This window comes from Sapajus apella, unplaced genomic scaffold (assembly GCF_009761245.1).
Source record: "Sapajus apella isolate SASKATOON/1434 unplaced genomic scaffold, GSC_monkey_1.0 scaffold1, whole genome shotgun sequence".
In the NCBI taxonomy this organism is placed as follows: domain Eukaryota; kingdom Metazoa; phylum Chordata; class Mammalia; order Primates; family Cebidae; genus Sapajus; species Sapajus apella.
Genome location: NW_022436941.1, coordinates 21,063,584 through 21,084,395, shown reverse-complemented (window position 1 = coordinate 21,084,395; position 20,812 = coordinate 21,063,584). Strand labels below are relative to the sequence as shown.

Sequence of the window (20,812 nt, the reverse complement as noted above, 5' to 3'; positions counted from 1 at the left end):
TTCCCATTCTGTTGATTGCTGATTCACTCTAATGACTGTTTCTTTTGCTGTGCAGAAGCTGTGAAGTTTGATTAGGTCCCATTTGTCTATTTTGGCTTTTGTTGCCAATGCTTTTGGTGTTTTGGTCATGAAGTCCTTGCCTACCCCTATGTCCTGAATGGTTTTGCCTAGATTTTCTTCTAGGGTTTTTATGGTGTTAGGTCTTATGTTTAAGTCTTTAATCCATCTGGAGTTAATTTTAGTGTAAGGTGTCAGGAAGGGGTCCGGTTTTTGCTTTCTGCACATGGCTAGCCAGCTTTCCCAACACCATTTATTGAACAGGGAATCCTTTCCCCATTGCTTGTTTTTGTCAGGTTTGTCAAAGATCAGATGGTTGTAGATATGTTGTGTTGCCTCCAAGACCTCTGTTCTGTTCCATTGGTCTATATCTCTGTTTTGGTACCAGTACCATGCTGTTTTGATTACTGTAGCCTTGTAGTATAGTTTGAAGTCCGGTAGTGTGATGCCTCCCTCTTTGTTCTTTTTGCTTAGAATTGACGTGGCTATGCGGGCTCTCTTTTGGTTCCATATGAAGTTTAAGGTGGTTTTTTCCAGTTCTACGAAGAAGGTCATTGGTAGCTTGATGGGGATAGCATTGAATCTGTAAATTACTTTGGGCAGTATGGCCATTTTCATGATGTTTATTCTTCCTAACCATGAACATGGAATGTTTCTCCATCTGTTTGTGTCCTCTCTGATTTAGCTGAGCAGTGGCTTGTAGTTCTCCTTGAAGAGGTCCTTTACGTTCCTTGTTAGTTGTATTCCTAGGTATTTTATTCTCCATATACTTTACCTTCCATAGTTTCCCGTGTTATTAACACCTTTGGTCAGACTGGTATATTTATTACAATTGATGAGCCAGTATGGATCCATTATGATAAGCTAAAGTTCATTGTTTACACTGGGATTCATCCTTTGTGTTATACAATTGTACGGGTTTTCACAAATGCGTAAATTTATGTATCCACTGTTACAGTGTCATGCGGAATAGTTTTACTCTCCTAAAAATCCGCTGTGCTTCACCTGTTTGTCTCTCCCTTTTTCTTCCTGAATTCTCAGGGATTGAAGCTCATTTCTTTTTATTGTTCAGTAGTATTCCATGGTATGACTGTACTACAGTTTGTTTATTCATACACCTATTGAGGGAGATCTTAGTTGCGTCCATTTTTTGGCATTTATTAATAAAGCTGCCATAAACATTCATGTGCAGGTTCTTGTGTGGATGTAAGCTTTTAAGTTGCTTGGGTAAATACCATGGAGTGTGATTGCTGGATGGTATGATAAGACTATGTTTAGCTTTGTAAGAAATTGCCAAACCAGCTTCCAAAATGGTTTTATCATTTTGCATTTCCACCAGCAATTAATGAGCCTTCTTGTTGCTCTGCATCCTTGACGGCATTTTTTATTGTCAGCATTTTGGATTTTAGATTTTCTAATAGATATGTAGTGATATCTTATTATTTTAATTTGCAATTATGTAGTGATGTATGGTATTGAGCATTTTTTCCTATGCTTATTTGCCATTTATTTGTCTTTTTTGTTGAGATGTCTATTCACATCTTTCACTCATTTTAAAATTGGATTGTTTGTTATCTTGAATTTTAAGGGTTGTTTGTATATTTTAGAAACAAGTCCTTTATCAGATATATGTTTTACAAATTTTTTTTTCAGTCTGTGGCTTGTCTTTCTATTCTCTTAATCTTTATTTTTGAAGGATAAGTTCATTGGATACAGAATTCTAGGTTGGTGGCTTTTTTCTTTCAACACTTTATATATGGCCATATCTTGGAGATGTTGCAGGTTTGGTTGTAGATCACCACAATAAAGCTAAAATTACAGTAAAGCAAGTCACATAAATTTTTTGGTTTCTCAGTGCATATAAAAGGTACGTTTACACTGTACTGTAGTTCATTAAATGTGCAATAGCATTATGTGTAGATCTAAACCATATATATGCCTTAACTAAAAAACATTTTATTGTTAAAAAATGCCAGCATGGATAAATAAAGTAAGGACATGCTGTTGGAAAAATGGCGCTGATAGATTTCCTTGATGCATAGTTGCCACAAATCTTCAATTTGTGAAAAATACAGTATTTGCAAAGGACAATAAAGTGGAATATAATAAAATGAAGTTTGCCTGTATGTCACATCACTTTCCTCTTGGTTACATGGTTTTAGAAAGGAAGTCTGACATAATTCTTAACCTTGTTCCTCCATAAGTAAGGTGTTTTCTTCCCTCTGGCTTCTTCCAAGATTTTCTCCTTATCTTTGGTTTTCTGCAGTTTGCATTTGATGTATTTAGGTGGAGATTTTTGATATTTATGCTGCCTGGTGTCTTCTGAGATTTCTGTGTTTTGGTGTCTGTTATTAATTTGGAAAATTCTCAGCCATCATTCCTTCAAATATATCTTCTGCTTATTTATCTTTTTCTTCTTCTAGGGTTCTCATTGTATGCATGTTATATCTTTTGTAATTGTCCTACAGTTCTTAGATGTTCTGTTCCATTTTTCTCATTCTTTTTTTGCATTTCAGTTCAGGAAGTTTGTATTGACATGTCTTCAAGCTGATTCTTTCTGATTCCTCCTTTTTTTTTTTACAATGGTTTTGATTTTTAGCATTTTATTTTAGCTTTCTTTTTTAGAGTTTTATCTCTATGCTTACAATAACCATTTGTTCTTCTGTATTACCCACTTGTCCCATTAGAGCCCTAAGCACAGTCATCATAGTTATTTTAAATTTTTTTATCAGATAATCTCCAGATATGAATCTGGTTCTAATGTTTGTCTCTAAAATCATAGGCTTTTTCTTGCCTTTTAGCATGGCTTGCAATTTTTTGTTGAAAGTCAAAAATAATATGTTGAGCAATAGCAAATGAGATTAATAGGCCTTTAGTGTGAAGTTTTATGTTTACCTCGTTAGGAGTTAGGCTGTGTTTATTATTACTATAGCTATGAGTATCAGACGTTTCTGTTTCCTCTCGGGGTTTTTTTTTTTTTTTTTTTTTAAATACTCTGTTGTCTTTGATTTTCCTTAGAAACTGTTTGTTAAATAGAGTTTGTGTCTTGGAGCTCTCTCACTTGTGATTGTTATTATTCTGGAGCCCTGTTGATGGAGTGGTAAGGCATTAGGGAGGGGAAGTGTTCTGTATTCTGTACTCTTAATATTAGATCTCGCATTTTTTTAGTGGGTCAGAATCCTGGGTTGGGAGCTTCAGAAGAGTTTTTTAGCCTTTTTTCCCCTTTTTTTCTTTTCCTTTCCTTTCCTTATTTGAGATGGGAAAGCTAGATAAGCTCCAATTGTCTAATCACTCTTCCCCTAGGTCAGAGGATGCCCTGGCAAAGTAGTTTCTCTTGAGAGCAGGCCTTAAGTAGAACAGAATGCTCTGAGCATATTTCAGTATGGTTTCTTAACCCTTTTCTTGTCCAAAGCATGAAGGGATTTTTCTCTCATCTTCACTGGGTCGTGGGGAATTCTGTAGGTAAAACTTAAAAAAGTGTTGGAGTGTCCCCTAAGATTGGGCCTTCCTAAGATGAAATAAGTCTATACTCAGCCTCTGGTAATTTGTCAGTTACTGTTGAAGTGTTCTAACTGCTTGGGGTCTGGAAGCTTCTGTTCCTAGTAAGCTGGGTTTTCTGAATTTGCCTGTGTCTTCAGTTTTCCCAGTGGTGGTTTGCTCTGTGACCTGAATTCTCTGGTGGCGATAAGCAGAGTTGTTGGTTTTTAGTTTGTTAAGCTTTTGTCTTGGTTTGAGGATGTAAGTAACAACTTGCATGCTCTTTTTATGTTGGAGTGCAAACTGGAAGTCTAGTTATTATTTTTTTATTTCCTGTATCATGAACATTTTCCCATTTAATAATGCAAGGTATCTCTTAATGGTTGCATTTTACCTTATTTAGTTAAATAAAATGCTTTATGTGGTCATTTGTTTCTTTGTGTAAAAAAAAAAAAGACTTTTTTTGTGTGGCTTTCCAATATACATAAGAGTAAAGAAAGTTAAGAGCTATTTGTACCCATCATTCAGCTGCAGCAAAGAGTCAACATTTAGCCAATTTTTTTTTTTTTTTGGTCACCTTCTCCCTTTTCTTCTGTAATATTTTGAAGTAAATCCTAGACATTATATTTCACCTAATGAACACTTGGAAATGAATCTCTAACAGATGTGGACATTATAACCACAATGCCATTATGACAACCAATGTAACTTGCTAACATCACCTACTACCAAATTCATATTAAAATTTTCTAGTTGTCTAGAAAGAGGTATATTTAGAGTTGGTTTAAGGATCCAAACAAGGTCCACAGGCATTTTTTATATCTCTTAAGTTTCCTTTAACACATAATAGTTCATCTTCCCTTTTTAAATAAAGTCCAGCTGGACAGGGTGGTTTGTGCCTGTGGTCACAACTACTTAGAAGGCTGAGGTGAAAGGATTGCTTGAGCCCAGGAATTGGAGGGTGCAGAGCTATGGTTGTACCACTGTACTCCAGCCTGGTAATGGACTGAGACCCTGTCTTAAAAAGAGAAAAAGCTGTTTGTTCAAGAAACTATTTCCTTTGTTCCATAGACTGTTCCACATTCTTGATTTGGGTTGCCTTTGCATCTTTGTGGAAATCAATCAACCCCTTACACCTGGGCCTGTTTCTGGATTTTTCTGTACTAGTCCATTGATCTGTGTGCCTGTTCTTTTAGCAATATCATGATGTTTTGATTACTCTAGTTTTATACTAAGTCTTGGAATGAGATAGTGTGTGTCTTTCAACTTTCTTTAAAAATATAAAAGTTGAAAATTTAAATGGATAATTGAGAGCCTACCTTTATTTATTTACTTATATAATATATATATAATAGTTGACTACGGAGAACTGTGGTTTTTGGTATTCCTGATTTTTATATATTTCTGAAAAGAAAATCTACATAATACTTGAAAAGCAGCCTCTGTGAAATGATGGTACAAAATAATCGATGGAATTATTTTAAAATTAGATACTCCATAGAACACAAATACTTGCAGCACCATTTATATTCCACATTTGAACTAACATGCATTTTAGAACTTGGGATTTGTAATACTATAGCAGTACTTTGCAGCCTTTGCTAAGTGCTGTGTCTAACCAGTTTTCTTTAGTGTAGGATACCTATTTGGACCTGAGATCTAATTTTTTCCCGTTTCTTTGATAGCAGAGCCATTTTTAAAGTCCCTTATTCTTTAAAAGCTTTTTATGTTCTTATATTCGTGTCAAAGGAATTCTTGTTAAAGAATCGTATTATGTGAAATACATACAATTTATTTGTTTCCTTTTAAGTATAATACTCTATAGACACAAAACAGTATAGGTTATAGATAAGATATAAAGCATAAAAATATAATGAATTTTCTTGAACTCACTTTTCAACCCAAGAATTTGAACATGGCCAGTAACTTGCATCTAACTTTGTACCTCTTTCTACCTCCCTGCTTCATACCAATAGACAAACCACTAGGTAGAATTCGTGCTTGTCATCCCTTTGTTAGACTTCTGCCTTTAGTCACTTTTTGCTGTGAGTTCTAGACTTTTTGGGAAGCAGTACATTTTCAAGAACATATTTAAAACTTTAGGTTTTAAATTTGTTTTCCTTTGGGTGTATGCTACCATTTATTTGAACAGTTCTGGACCACTAACGGCATTAGGTAAATGTTTAATCCGTTATGCCAACCATGCTCTAGTAAAAGAAGTTTAGAAAGTAAAGACTTCTTTAGACAAATGACTTAATCCTTCTGGATCTGTTTTCTCTTCCATAAAGTAGGAGAGTTGTAGATCATTTTTAAATTACTCTTAATTTTAGGACTATTGTTTCTAGTTCTAAAATTCTGTTATTTTAATTCTGCTTTTTTTCTTAACTCTTTTATAGTTTAGAATACCTGAAAATTTATTTTGACCAGAACTTTTTCTTCTCCTCCTCTAAAATATTTCCTTATGGGCAATTAAAGGAATTATTTGTTAAAGAACCAAATATTATGAGTAACGTGTGGAGACATTTTTGCTATTTCATTTCCCCTTTGCAGTATACTTGATGCATGAAAAGTAATATATATAATTTACATGTTTCTTACATGAAATAAAATATAAACCTATAATGAGTATCTGGGAACTAACTTTCCAAGCCGTTATTAGTTATTTATTGCTGTGTAGTAAACTACTCTAAAACTTAGTGGATTAAAACAGCCAACATTTATTGTCTCACTCAGTTTCTGGGGTCAGGAATTTAGAGTGGCCTAGCTAGGAGCTTCTGCTTCTAGGTCTTTAATGAGGTTTTGGTTAAGATGTTTCCTGGCACTCTAGTCATTTGAAAGCTTGGCTTGGATGATTTACTTCCAAACTCATTCATGCACATGGCAGTTGCCAAGAGGCCTCCGTTCCTTCCTGCCTGTTGTCAGGAGGCCTCAGTTTCTTACCATGTAGGCCTTTTCCATAGGACTGCTTTTGACATGGCAACTGGCTTTCCCCAGAGCTAACGATTTGAAAGAGAGAGCCACCAAGACAGAAGCTGCAGTGTCTTTTATAACCTATTTTACAAGATATGTACCATCACTTTTATTGTGTCCCGTAGATGACACAGACTAGCCTTGGGACACTGTGAAAGAGGACTACAAAAAGGACCTGGGGGTCATTGGGAATCATCTTATTGACTTGCTGTTATGCAGCCCCCAAACTGGAGCATTTCCGTAACTTGTGTCTATTTTTGTTATCTTTTATACTTCACCCCATTTCCTCCCCAAGAGGTAATTGCTTAGAGAATATTCATTCCCTTACCTTTAATTTTTTAAATCAGAATTACATGGATAAACACTTTATTGTTTGGTTTTCTTGTTTTTGATCATTTTGACATTGTCATTTAAACATTTTTTTATTTTGGGAATTGCACTTTGTCTTTCCATGCAATTTTAGGGCTCTAAGATTTATATATAGCTGTAGCTCATTCGATTTTATTGCTGCAAGTCTATTATGTGAATTTAATTCTTATTAATGAACATATGGGTTGCTTTTTAATTAATTTGCTTTTATTTTTGTACATGTGTTCTGGATCACAAGAACAAGAATTTTTTTAGGACATGTACTTCAAAGTAAAATTGTGAGTCAGGGAGGGTACAAATGCTAATCAATAGTTAACTTTTCTTTATATTATACTTTAAATTCCAACATGTCTATTCCATTGTAGTTTAAATCTGGTGTTTCTTTTAACTTTTACTCATAGTGGCTTCCTTTCATTTTTTGCTTGGTGATTTCTAATTAACTGCTCTTTACCTGATCTTATTCTGTGTTCTGAATTGGCAGTGTTTTCTTTCTTTCTTTTTTTTTTTAATTGCATTTTAGGTTTTGGGGTACATGTGAAGAACATGCAAGATTGTTGCATAGGTACACACATGACAGTGTGATTTGCTGCCTTCCTCCCCTTCACCTGTATCTGGCGTTTCTCCCTATGCTATCTCTCCACAACTCCCCATTCCCCGCTGTCCCTCCCCTATTTCCCCCCAGCAGACCCCAGTGTGTGATGCCCCCCTCCCTGTGTCCATGTGTTCTCATTGTTCAACACCTGCCTATGAGTGAGAACGGCAATGTTTTCTTCAGAGAAAATCTGTCTTTGCTACTGCTGGTTACCAGGAGGCATAGCCAATTTTGGTCTGCTTCAGTTTTCCTTAAGAGTTGAAGTTCACTGTAGTAGGTTTGGACCCCATCTTGATGCTGGCCTACCTCTGAGTACCTAGGTGTCAGTATTGTTATTCATGTCATTCTCAGGGCAACCCTCCCTTCCTTGCAGCATGGCACTAGGGACTCTTCTATTTTTTTTTTTTTTTTCCTGATTGGAGGATACTTTCTCTATCTCAGTAATGCTTTAAAATAATCTCATTTCTGGAAACAGAAGTATTCTTCAGAGTACTTGGCTCACTATAATGCTAGATATCCTGACATCTAGTGTTGTGGAAGAAACGTTGGGTTGAGTAAGTAAACCTTTCTGTTTTTGATTTCATGTAACTTGATATTTTAATAGTTATGGGACTTCTCTGATCTTTTATTTACTCTCTTGAGGTTGGTTTTCATTTATAAAATTGAGTTTAATATCTATTAAATCTTTGTCTTGCTAACCTAGGAGTTTGAGAATAAACTGGAAAGCAAGAATATTTGCTTATATTATTAGTGACAATATAGAAAATAAACTGTAGGACAGACATATTTTTTCTGTGTGGCTTATGTTCTTTTCTTTTTTTCTCACCTAATAGATACTTTGTTGCATTTTATAGATGTGTTTATTTTGCATTCAGTTTAAAGTTAGTCAACTCAAATATCTGAATCCTTATACATAAATATCCTTTAACCTTCAGTTTTGCCAGTGGATATATGAAAAATTAGAGGAATGTATGTAATGGGGAAGTAGTTCTTATACTTTGTGTTACTCATCAGTGATGTTTGCACGGTACATTTCAATCATTATCTGCCTACCCTGGTGGTCTAGTGGTTAGGATTCAGCACTGCCAGTTGTTATCTGCCATTACAATGGTCAAGGCTGTTTTGTGGTTTTCTAGATTCTTGTTAATAGCTGTGAGAATAAAATAGTTTTAGGAATGAATGGTACCCAAGATTCTCATGTTAAATACAGTTTTGCTCACCAATCTTTGGGCAATTCTAACTTTTCTTCTACTGATCAGTATTAATATGCTACTCATCTTGGAAAGGTGCATCTTGTACTTACAATTTTAGAAGCTTAAGAGCCCTTTAGAAATGGCTTAGTTAAGATTCAAAAAAGTTCTTCCCAAAGCCTTAAATATTAGACTAGTTATGTACATACTAAGTTTGTTCTTATTTTAAAGGTCTCTGAATTACCTATAATTTTATAAGCAAGAAAGTCTTAGAAAGTAAAATGATTGATGAGATATGTGTATATTCTTTATTTCAGATCTCATCGAAGCCCTGAAGCCAGAGTATGTGGCACCCCTTGTCCTTTGGCTTTGTCACGAGAGCTGTGAGGAGAATGGTGGCTTGTTTGAGGTATTTGCACCTTCCTGTTTTCTCTTACTAGTTTTCTCCAGTTGCTTACATTTGTAAAAATCTGCACCAGTGGACATCACTTGTATATTTTTAAGTATTGTGTCTATGTTATAATTAAAAGTGTTGACTAATAGCCGTTTTTTGAAAAGTAATAGCAACTTTATAAATTACTTTTTTACTTCGTTCTACATTTGTAATATTTCTACTAAATGAAAATGTGGCTGGTTTGATGTGTTCAGTCAAAATGTGGGCGGTTTCATTATTTAAGAAGATGAATGATAAGGTGGAAAGATGGAGCTTGGAGTTTAGAGTCAACCATGCCAGATTTTGAATTCTTATTCTGGGGATTGCTGCTTTGACCTTCCTGAGCTTTAGTTTTCTTGGGGTGTCTTGTGACAACTACAAGTCATATTTTAAACTCTTGGCATAGGGCCTAATACATACTACTCACCCACCAATTTTAATTATCAATATAGCAGAAATTTCATCTTGTGTGATGGGTCAATAAATATAACATTATTTATTTTTACATAAAGAATAAACTTTTTTATTGGAAAGTTTTAAATGTTTATTATAAAAATATCAATCCACACATAATCCCATCATGTAGTGAGACCCATTGTTTATTGTTTGGTGAAAGTTCTTTTAGACCTTTTAAAGCCGATTGATATATTTTTTGGTTACTCATTTGAGTTTGATCTCTTGTTTCTAGCCTAAACTGTTGTATGCTAGACCCTGCCCCATTTTAAATTCTCTGTGGTAGTAATGAACCTGTTGTATACAGAACTTGTTGTAAACCTGGCTCAATTTGAAGTGAAGGATAATTAGCTTATTTCATTTGAATGAAAAACTGATGGGTAAAGGAAGAAAAAAAACCAGTCTACATATGTCTAAGCAGAGATATGCACCTCTGCCTTCCTAATCACAGCCATTGAATGTGAACTGTGGCACATTACAGGTAGAAAGAACTTAAAAACTTTGTTTCCTAGAAGAGGAAAATTTAATAATATCAAGCCATCTGTAATTCAAAATTTTGCCTGCCCTTCTTTTACCTCACTAAGGAATTTTTAAAACTATTTATCTTTTACAATTATGTTTATTGCTAAGTTTGTGAACAAAACGAATATGTGCTTTTTGTGAAAATTTCAAATATATAAGAACATATAAAAAATAAAATAAAAATTGCCTACATTATCACTATCCAGAGAGAACTACTATTAATATTTTTATGTATTTTCTTCCAGTCTTTTATTAGATATGCATTTTATATTTTATTTTTATTATTTTTTTGAGACAGAGTCTCGCTCTGTTGTCCAGGCTGAAGTGCAGTGGCACAATCTTGGTTCATTGTAACCTCTGCCTCCTGGGTGCAAGTGATTCTTCTGCTTCAGCCTCCTGAGCTGGGATTACAGGCACCCACTGCAAAGCCTGGCTAATTTTTGTATTTTTAGTAGAGATGGAAGTTTTACCATGTTGGTCAGACTGGTCTCGAACTCCTGACCTCAAATGATCTGCCTGCCTTGGCCTCCCAAAGTGCAAGGATTACAGGCATGAACTACCATGCCTGGCCTAGATATGCGTTTTATACACTCAGACACACACAGACAATTAGGATCATGCTGCATATGAAGTTTTATATGTTGCTATTTTCTTTTACTATGTTGTGAAGGTTTTTAGTGAGGAACATTTGGCATGCATGATTGGCAGAATATCCTATGAGATGTACATAACATCCTGACTTAAACCTTGAAAGTAAATTTCCGCTTTTTGAAGTTCTGATCGGTATCTAGAGTGCCAGATACAAATATTTTTGGCTCACGTGGAGCAGTTTTTAGCACCTGAGAGGAGCTTGTAGCTTATTACTTCATTTCCAAAATACAGTAAAAAAGTGATAGTTATTTTGCCTTTTATGAAAACCACTGCTGATTTGCCTAGTGTAACTATACCAAGGCAGTGTACTATTTGTATTGTTTGCTTCATGGTAACCACATGAAATATGTACTGTCATTTTTATTTTACATTTGAGGAACCTTGGATTTAGGCAGGTCATATAATTTGGCCAGGGTAGTCAGTAGACAAATTTGTGTCAAGGCTTAGTCTCTGACATCAGATTCATTCTTTTCTATTACATGCATTTCTACTTCATTGTGTTGTTTTATGTTTGTGCTCTGATAATGTGAACAGTGCAAAGTCATGGGGACCAGTGGACTTTTATAGAGCTGTATTATTTTCATCTACAGTCATCTTGAATTTTAATACTCCTAGTAATGGTGCTGCCTTTTTTTTAATTAAAAAAATTGTATTAGTGATTTCACATTAGATGGTATAATGCTTTCCTCCTGTTTTTGGTAGGTTGGTGCAGGATGGATTGGAAAATGTAAGTCTCTCTCAGTTTTTGATTTGCACAGATTATTTCCATATCTTTAAACGTAAAACATTGCTATAGCAAAATAGGTATTTTAGAACATGGCGATTGTCCTTTAGGCCTGTGGCCCTTTCAAGACCCTATCTATTCTTCCTGTAGGCAGTCCCTATTCAGGACTTGTCCTGTCTTATTCAGAACTGGCTATTCCTTCAGACAGTATATATTGATATTCATCCTCCCATGTCTTTGACTTCCCACATGCTTGTTCTTGCTGTTTCAGCAGAGAAGTGAGTGGGAGGGAGAGCTGTTTTCGAAAAGACGGGTTGAGCCTATTCTAGAGCAGCAGTAATGGTTTTTGTGAATCTGTGCATTCTACTGACTTGTGGAAATAGAGGTAGAGCAAAGAGAAGGAAAGGGAGAATTATTTGGGGCCACCTGTTACACTAATTTTTTGTTAACTGAAGTCTTTGACCTATTATTACCATTAGACTTCAGTATGCTAACTCAGCAAAGCTCTATTCTGTTATCTTCATTTTATAAACAAGAAGAATGACGTATATTACTTGGGAATCTGTGGTCATGAAGTCAGTCTTTTGGTGTGATTATTATATAATTAAACTTTTTCACATACACTGTAACATTCTACCTTTAGTACTGTCTAGCATAGTCAGAAGAGAAATTTTTCCCTCTAGCTTCAAATTTTTCATTAAATCGACCTTATCTTAATGGGTTTGTTAGGAAAAATTTATTTTAAGGCTTATATAGTAAAACTCTTTAGGAGTTAGAATTCCTTTTTTTCTCAACTTCCTTTGTCTTAAAAAATAAAAGGGTTCTTATGCATCGTACTTTGTCTCTCAACTATATGCTCAGTATGTTAGTTTTGTTTCTATAACCAGTACGCTGGGAGCGGACGCTTGGAGCCATTGTAAGACAAAAGAATCACCCAATGACCCCTGAGGCAGTGAAGGCTAACTGGAAGAAGATCTGTGACTTTGAGAATGCCAGCAAGCCTCAGAGTATCCAAGGTAAAGAGAGTCCCTGTCAGTTAGCCCTCACAGAGGCAGCAAGCATTTTCTTCTCTTATGGAATTATCTTCTATGTTAACTGTAGTACTAAGACACTTAAATCATCTATAGCATATTTTCTGCTCTAGTGGGTATTAGAACTCTTCACATTTAAGATATTTATGTTATTCTCACTGTCAGTTTTTCAGCTTTGTTATTTCCTTTTTCTTTGATTTATGTGTGATTAGGGGACGGATGGCATGTTTTCTCATTTGTGCTGAATGCACTTACACCCTTGCTGATGGTTGGTTTCAAAGTCTTCCATTATCTACCCATATGCTCTCAATCTTACCATATTTTTCTTTCTCAAAAAGATTATTTCAGCCTTTTTTAGAATTTAGGCTTAGCTCTTTTCTGTTTGGTGCATAAATGTGGCTTTGTTTTAGCACTTCATCTTCGCTACTGTTTCTTTGCTTTTCTAACACACTTGTACCTTTTATCTCCTCTGCTAATCCTAGCACTTCTTTAGAAAAACTCAAGCCCCAAGTGTTCAACAAAACTTGCCCAGATATTCTAGGGTACATTGATCTTTCTGTTAGCCGAACTCCTACTACTTGAGCATCTAATTATAATTGCTCTCTACTTTTGTTTCATGAATGTGTGATTTCTTAATTGCCTGGTAAGTTCCTCTGAGGCAGAGACTGTATCTTGTATTTACTTCTTCTATATGTTTGGTGTTAGCATAGTACTGAACTCATAGAAGAGACTTAATAATTGCTTATTAACTTCAATTGTTTAATCTCCTTTGACATGCCACAGAAATAGATAACCAAATAAAAGTCAGGTTTTTTTTTTTCTAGCATAACTCATATATGCATGTAATATATGAAATTTGAAATACTTGTCTGAAAAGATGTCAGAGTAATTTTATAGAAAAACATTTTTTTCCTCATAGTAGTCTAATATTTAAAGTTTGATAGAACATATTTGAAAAATTACTATTCTGGTTTTTTTTCTCCTTAATGATACTTTCTTACCTACTGGAATACTCAGTGAAATTTTCATTATGCTTATTCTCAATCGGATGATATCATGATTGTTATAAATGGTAATATTTTTGTATTTTATATTTAGACATTTGAGAAATTTATTCTATGAATGACAGTCACCTATCCATAAAAACAAGTGAAAGAAAAGAATTATAGTAAAACTTTCCTCTGATATCTATCTCAAAAAGTATTTCTACCTCAAAAGTGTTAGATTTATTAAAAAGCGAACTAATTGAATTATTATAAGTAACTAATTATAAATGAAAAGATAACTCTATTTGAAGCACAATTTAAAAAAATGATCTTTTCAGTAAGAGTTGATTTTCCAGAGCATCTATTCTAGTGTTTACATTTTACAGATGATGGAACTAAATCCCAGAAAAACTAAGCTAGCCAGTGCTTGAGCCAACAAGTAATTCAAATTGTTCATCTCTGAAAGGAGTACTTTTAGCCTGTACTAAGGTGCCTTCCAGCTAAGTGGCCTTCCCTCTAGGTAGCAATATGAATGGATGGTAGGGGGAGGATTAATAGGCAAAAAACCTCTCTACTGGTGTCATCAGGAATGGCAGATGTTTCTTCTCAGACAGTATGGTTTATGTTTATGTTTTTTTTTCAGACGGGGTCTTGTTCCCAGGCTGGAGTACAGTGGCGTGATCTCAGCTCACTACAACCTCTGTCCCTTGGGTTCAAGTGATTCTCCCACCTCAATCTCCAAGTAGCTGGGATTATCGGCATATGCCACCACACCTGGCTAATTTTTGTATTTTTAGTAGAGACAGGGTTTCATCATGTTGGCTAGGCTGGTCTTGAACTCCTGACCTCAAGCAATCTGCCTGCCTTGGCCTCCCAAAGTGTTGGAATTACAGGTGTGAGCCACTGAGCCCGGCCTTGGTTATAGCTTTGTCTGAGTTCAGAAGGAAGCTCATATCTCTAAGGTTTGTTAGAAAGGTCCCAGGGCCTTCAGAATATCTTGTGGGTATGTGGATGCCCCATGAGCCTCCTTTATTGACTTTTTAGACCCCCAAAACAGCAGCTTTTGATCCCTGTGTGGAGTCATTGGTTATGATGATAGTTTTCTCTGGAAGAATTTTTGGTACTATCTTTAGAGCTATTACAGAGAGCTGGGGGTGGGTGTGAGGAGGTAATCTTGGCATTCTTTCATCTGGGGAGAATGGAAATCAGTTGAGAAGAGAAATCAGTGATCTCTCTACCAGACAAATTGCATGTCTATAGACAAGTATCCCTCTTTACAGGTCGTAAAAAGCTTAAAGACATTGGAAAGCTCAGAGTCCCTTAGAATCAGATAACTGGGGAAGGAAATGCTAGACAATGTCTTGTTTTTCATTGAGGATGTCCATTTATTTTTGGCCTATTTCAGTCTTTCACAGTTTTTTCCTGCAATAGCCTGACATCAGACATTCAGAACTGTGAGTGGCAATGGAGGCTCTGTAGCAGGTTTGCTGAATGTTATAGGAATAATTATGTAGCATACTGTAGCTCTTGTTAGTCACATCTTTAACAAAGCTTTATTTTTTTGTTTTTCATTTTTAATTTTAGAATCAACTGGCAGTATAATTGAAGTTCTAAGTAAAATAGATTCAGAAGGAGGAATTTCAGCAAATCGTACTAGTCATGCAACATCTACAGCAACATCAGGATTTGTAAGTGGGGAAAAAGCCTAAAGCTTTTGCCTTTTTTTTTCTCTTCCTCCCTCCCTGCTTTCTTCCTCCCCCACTGCTTTCTATCTTCTTTTGGTTACGGTTACTTTCTTTCAGTTTTTAATAATGGAGAGAAGCAGTGGCAGAGATCATTTAAAATAGAGGATTTATTCAGAAATCATTAATTATTGACTTATAACATACAGCCTGATTTCAACATACAGAGAATTCAGGACAGTTGAGATACATGAAGAGATGGCTGAAGATGAATTCTAACACTGTCCAGAGCACTTTATTTGTCTTTTTAATTTCTCGTTTTCCATCTCTAGATTTCTCTGGACTGTACTATGCATTTCTTTTCCCCAATGGGAAAGGAGATCAGAGCAATTGGGTATCAGTTTCCAAGGTTTTTCCTAGTAGCTGAGTGGGGCTTGAAGAATGGAGGTAACCCACTCAGCTTCTTCCCCTGGTTGGAAACAGAACTGCTGAAAGCTTATCATGAACTTTTCAGAGGGATACTCCTTACTTGCATATAATTTTTGGTAGGCTCCATTTGGGGGGTGTAATGAATCAAGTTAGCTGCCTGCGTGGTTGTTAGCCAACCTCGTTTTTAACCACTGCAATGCTGTTTGGAAATTGACTCAGAGAGGTACTGGATGGAAGAGGAAGAAAGGGATTACCTCAACTGTTGATAAAAATGGCTTGAGCCTAAACTGATATCTAGTCTGATATCTGGATTTCAGGCCTGTCTGCTTTCCATAGTTCATAGTTCTTTATCTTTTTAAGTATAGATATGAATTGATTTTAAGAAGATTTGAGTTGTGTGGGAATTTGTGTGTGGGAGGGGAGACTATGACACCATGACTTTTGAAGGTTATATGCTCCCTGATCTTCGTTGTGTTTTTTTACCCTTTTACCTAATACACACAAGGCTTTAAACTTCTATATTGAAAATGCCTATAATCAGCAATTTTGTTTGAAATGTAAATAATTTTGAAACTTTTTTCACATACAAAAATTATTTTCTAAGCTATTAATTTGTTGCTAAATAAGTGATGATAAAAGTTTATATAAAATATATACTATTAATAGAATTTGAGTGAACATAAGCTGAAATATTAAACTTTTTCTTTTTCAGTACAGTTAGACAAATTTTTTTTTTTGACAATCAATAATTCTACTTTAGTGTGTATTATCATTAAGCAGTAACATTTTCTAACTTTTTAGGAAAGGGTATCTATTTTAGTGGCTCCTTGGGGTCATTTCTCTTAAGGGAAGCATCAATATTATGTTTTAGAACTATTTCAACATGGCTGCAAGTAAAATGCTTCCCATTGTGTCAGAAATTCGAGAACAATTGTGGTTATAGCACCTGTGAAATTTGCCCATTTACTGTCTCCTCTTTGTATTCTTTCTTAAAAAAACTGTACTGGATAAATAGGAAGCAGTAAGTCATTTGCCATATTAGATTCTAGTGTTTTGTATCCTATGGTAGGCATAGTAATAAAGAAAATTAAAATTCTGATTTTAAGCCTGAGAATATGGTCAATATATAAATGTGATTTTTAGTTTAAAATAAGGGTTGGCAAACCTTTTTGATGAAGGAAGGGCCATGTAATAAATATTTTAGGCTCTGTGGGCTACACAGAGTGCTTCTATTACATACTCTTTCTGTTTTTCCTATTTTTAATCAAACTGTGTAAACCATTTTAGCTCTTAGTCCTTGTTTACCAACTTCTAGTTTAGAATAAATATGATTGAAAAATTGGACATTATTCTTTTATAACCTAATATGTACTTATTAACTATGCATATTATCACTAAGTAGAAAAAGACAACATCCAGTTAGACAAAGGATATTCCTGTGAATATACTGGGAAGGAAGTTCAAGTTAAATTTTATTTTACTTAAAAACATTATGAGGCAGTCAAATTTACATGCATTAAGCAATATTTTTTGCTCATCTGTTTACAGTGTATTTTATACATTAGATTGTATGAGCAATTTACTATCTTTAGTATCATTATTTTTTGAATTTTTGTGTAGCTAATAGTTACTGAATTAGAGACAGGAAAGTTGAATATGAGGCATACTGTTAGCAAGAAGCAAGCAATAAAAAAGTTATTATCTATAAATAAAGTTCTTTTCTACACATGATCTAATTAGTTTTTATTAAAAAAATTCAAAAATAATTGCAATAATTATGCTCCATCAAATTCACTGACATTCTATTCCTATCCAAAAGCAAAACTAGGTATGTAAGAAGTTATTAGTTTTGGAAATTTAAAATTTCAAGGATTTAACAAAACTATCAGTGAAAGAAATTACTTTTTACAACTGTCCTGTTAGGCCGGAGCTGTTGGCCAGAAACTCCCTTCATTTTCTTCTGCTTATACGGAACTGGAAGCTATTATGTACGCCCTTGGAGTGGGAGCATCAATCAAGGATCCAAAAGATTTGAAATTTATTTATGAAGGAAGCTCTGATTTCTCCTGTTTGCCCACCTTCGGAGTTATCATAGGTCAGAAATCTATAATGGGTGGAGGATTAGCAGAAATTCCTGGGCTTTCAATGAACTTTGCAAAGGTATGCCCAATAAGAAACCTTTATTTTGCTTTTCTTCTATTTTTGTAAATACTAATTATAAATGTTATATCTTATATGTATTCGTGTAGTGTGTGTATATATATTTATATAATTATTTATAGTGGTTTAAGAATAAACATTTAGCATATCTTTTTTAAGAGTAAAAGAGCATAGAGTTAGTTTAAAATGCCAGCAAAAGAAGAAAGTAACAAGTACGTGTAGCCCCATAACCCTGGCATGATGTTATTTATCTTCTCTGTGCTGTTTACTTGATACTTGACCAAGGGTAAGTACCATCTCTAGGCTTCAGTTTCTTTATCTATAAAATGGATATGATAATCCTCACCTCATGACAGTGGTGAAGAAGCAAGCCAGGGAGGAATAGTTAAAGCAAATAGCACATACTTGGTTTGTTTTTGGAACAGTAAGGGGGCCAGCATAGCTGTCAGGGGGGCAATGGTAGGAGAAGGCCATGGAGTAATTGTAAAGCTGTCAATAGTGTATACTCTGATGTACGTGGGAAGCCATTTGTTAATCTGAGCTGAGTAGTGACATGATCTGGGCATGTTCACCCACTGGCTCAAGCTTGCCACTGTTGGAGAATAGGTTATATGGGAGCCAAAGTGGAGAAACCACTTAAGAGTCTATTATAATAATCCAAGTAAAAGTGCTGCGTGTGAAGGTTAGAAAAGAGGAGTCAAGGATGAAGATGTTCGTTCTGAATAACTGGGATGTTATCATGATGTGTGCATATATATACATTGTATATAATTATACAATACACATATGTATATGCAATGTATAATTATTATATACAGTATATTTAATATGTATCTTAGTTACATGTGGCATTATGTATAATTTATAGATACACATTTATTTTAAGGTGTGGTGGATTAGGAGTTGGTTTCAGATATGTTTGAAATGCCTGTTATACATTTAAGTGGAGATGTAAGATGGACAGTTGAATATATGAGTCTGGAGTTCAGGGAGAGGTCTGACTGGGTCTTTAAAGCATTTAGGTCATATTTAAAGACTGGAGATTAGATGAAGTCATCTATTATATGAGTGTAAGTAAAGAAGAGGCCTGAGTTTAGAGGCCCTGCAATGTTGAGAGGGTGAAGAGATGCAGAGGAACTAGCAAAAAGAGACTGAGCAGGAAAGGTTGGTGAGGTATGAGGAGTGTCGGGAGAATGTTATTGGAGAAGCCAAATGAAGAAAGTGTGTCAAGAAGGAGGAGTGAACAATGGTGAGAAGTTCTTTGAGTTAGGGTATATTTTATTTCTTGGAGTAAGGTTCAGGTTATGAGCCTGGAAATAATTTTTGAATCACGGGGCTGTGTGAGCATATATCTGTAACTTTGACTGATTAAAGAACCTATTTACTGGTGGATCAGTTAGCCCATTGGTGCTGTGAGTTGATGGCCACTTATTTTATTAGAGTGTTTCATGAAGTTGGGAGGAAGGCAAGAAATATGTGCTGGGCAGTTTCTTGTTTCATTCACACTCCTATGGTTAGTTGCTAAATACTTTAACAATGTAAGTGTAAAAAATTAAAACACGTTTCAAAATTCCCCCTAACAATTGGAAATTTTCAATGGTGTTCATACATCTTGGAACTTGAATCCTGGCCTTCTTAATCTTGAATTTTTCAGGCTGTATGACACAGTAAGCCCAACCTCATTTGTCTTCCTATTAACCACCTCTCCTTCTTTTTTTGTTATCCTTTTGGGTTTCTGAAGAAGACTGGGAAACCATCCCTCTGTAGTGAAGTGGGGTCATTTGTGTGTATACCTCAGGCTTTGGTTTTCCTACATACCTTGGTGCATTCTTCCTTTGATACATTGAAGTTAAGTGGCTATTAAGTTACACAGTGTCCTTAGTATCTATTCTGTAAGTAGTTTACAAAGTGTTACAAGAAAGGGATATTCACATTGACAGTGCTTTCACTTTGAACATTGTTGTAAGGTTTTTATTTGTGTTTTAGTTGTGTCATTTGTATTTGGTGTGTGACCTGAAATTACTAGCACTGCCCCATTTGTTCATTTTTATTCAGTGAATATTTATTGAATGTCCAATATGTTCCAGGCACTGTTATAAGTTCTGGGAATACAGCCTAGTTTATTGTCTCTTGCTAAATAACATGTGATTAACAGTCAACAAGGCTTTATGAATGCCAAGAAAGAACACAAATATATCTTCTCTGCTCCAGAAGAGCTGACTGTCTTTAGATTGGGGGATTGATTGCTTTTGAATCACATGATTAAGAAGAAGCCAAACGAAGATAGATGACTTGGGGAGAGATGTGAGCCTATGGACAGTAGAATGTCACTTGCAAGTAACAGTGTATCCACAGGCAGAACCTATGGAGCAAGAAAGTTTGTTTGCTAATAAAATTTTGTTTACCCTCACATAGGTTCTTCATGGAGAGCAATACTTGGAGTTATATAAACCACTTCCCAGAGCAGGTGAGTTTTGGATACACCAATTCCATAATACCATACTTTCATTTTCTGATTAACCTTCTAAACAACATCAATGTGTTAAACTGGTATAGAGTGACCTGATAAAACATGATAAATTATTATGTGCATGTGAACCATTAGAGTAGATTGATATTAAACTAATACCTGTTTTGGTCACTGTAAGCTTTGTCCTTCAGTAGTCTTAAAAATTTGTTTCATAATATATATTTGTTGATGTATGTGTTATTAACAACTGAAAGGAACATTTGTGTGTGTGCTCTAAATTTATTGACAGTGTCTAATCTGTTATGATTCTTATGATTATTGTTCTTTATTCTTAAGTATTTATCTTAATACTGATTTTCATAATACTGATTTTTCATATCTTTTAAAGTTAAAAGATATAGAATTTTTTATAATTCTTTTTTTTCTGTTTTGTTTTGGAGAAAATAAAATGAAGTCTGCCTTAATCATTTTTACTTTTCTTAATAATCTTATTTGTTTAGTAAATCTCTTTTTACTTTTTTTTTTTTACTATAATTTGATATATTTCTCTCATTTGATGTTGTCTAATTATATACTGTCATATAAGGTGGTAGAATGCAAAAAGGAATGTTTTATT

General features: G+C 34.8%; 1 protein-coding gene across 2 annotated transcripts in view; it reads left to right on the top strand.

Moving 5' to 3' along the window:
- The window catches only part of LOC116545085 (peroxisomal multifunctional enzyme type 2), a 52,420-nt gene that overhangs the window by 25,993 nt on the left and 5,615 nt on the right, over positions 1-20,812 (top strand). For both annotated transcript variants that reach the window (XM_032271794.1, XM_032271735.1), the window contains exons 9-14: positions 8,973-9,064; positions 11,417-11,441; positions 12,326-12,454; positions 15,040-15,143; positions 17,490-17,726; positions 20,142-20,193. In XM_032271794.1, coding sequence (XP_032127685.1) covers positions 8,973-9,064; positions 11,417-11,441; positions 12,326-12,454; positions 15,040-15,143; positions 17,490-17,726; positions 20,142-20,193 — 639 coding nt within the window. The remainder of the gene's footprint in view (positions 1-8,972; positions 9,065-11,416; positions 11,442-12,325; positions 12,455-15,039; positions 15,144-17,489; positions 17,727-20,141; positions 20,194-20,812) is intronic.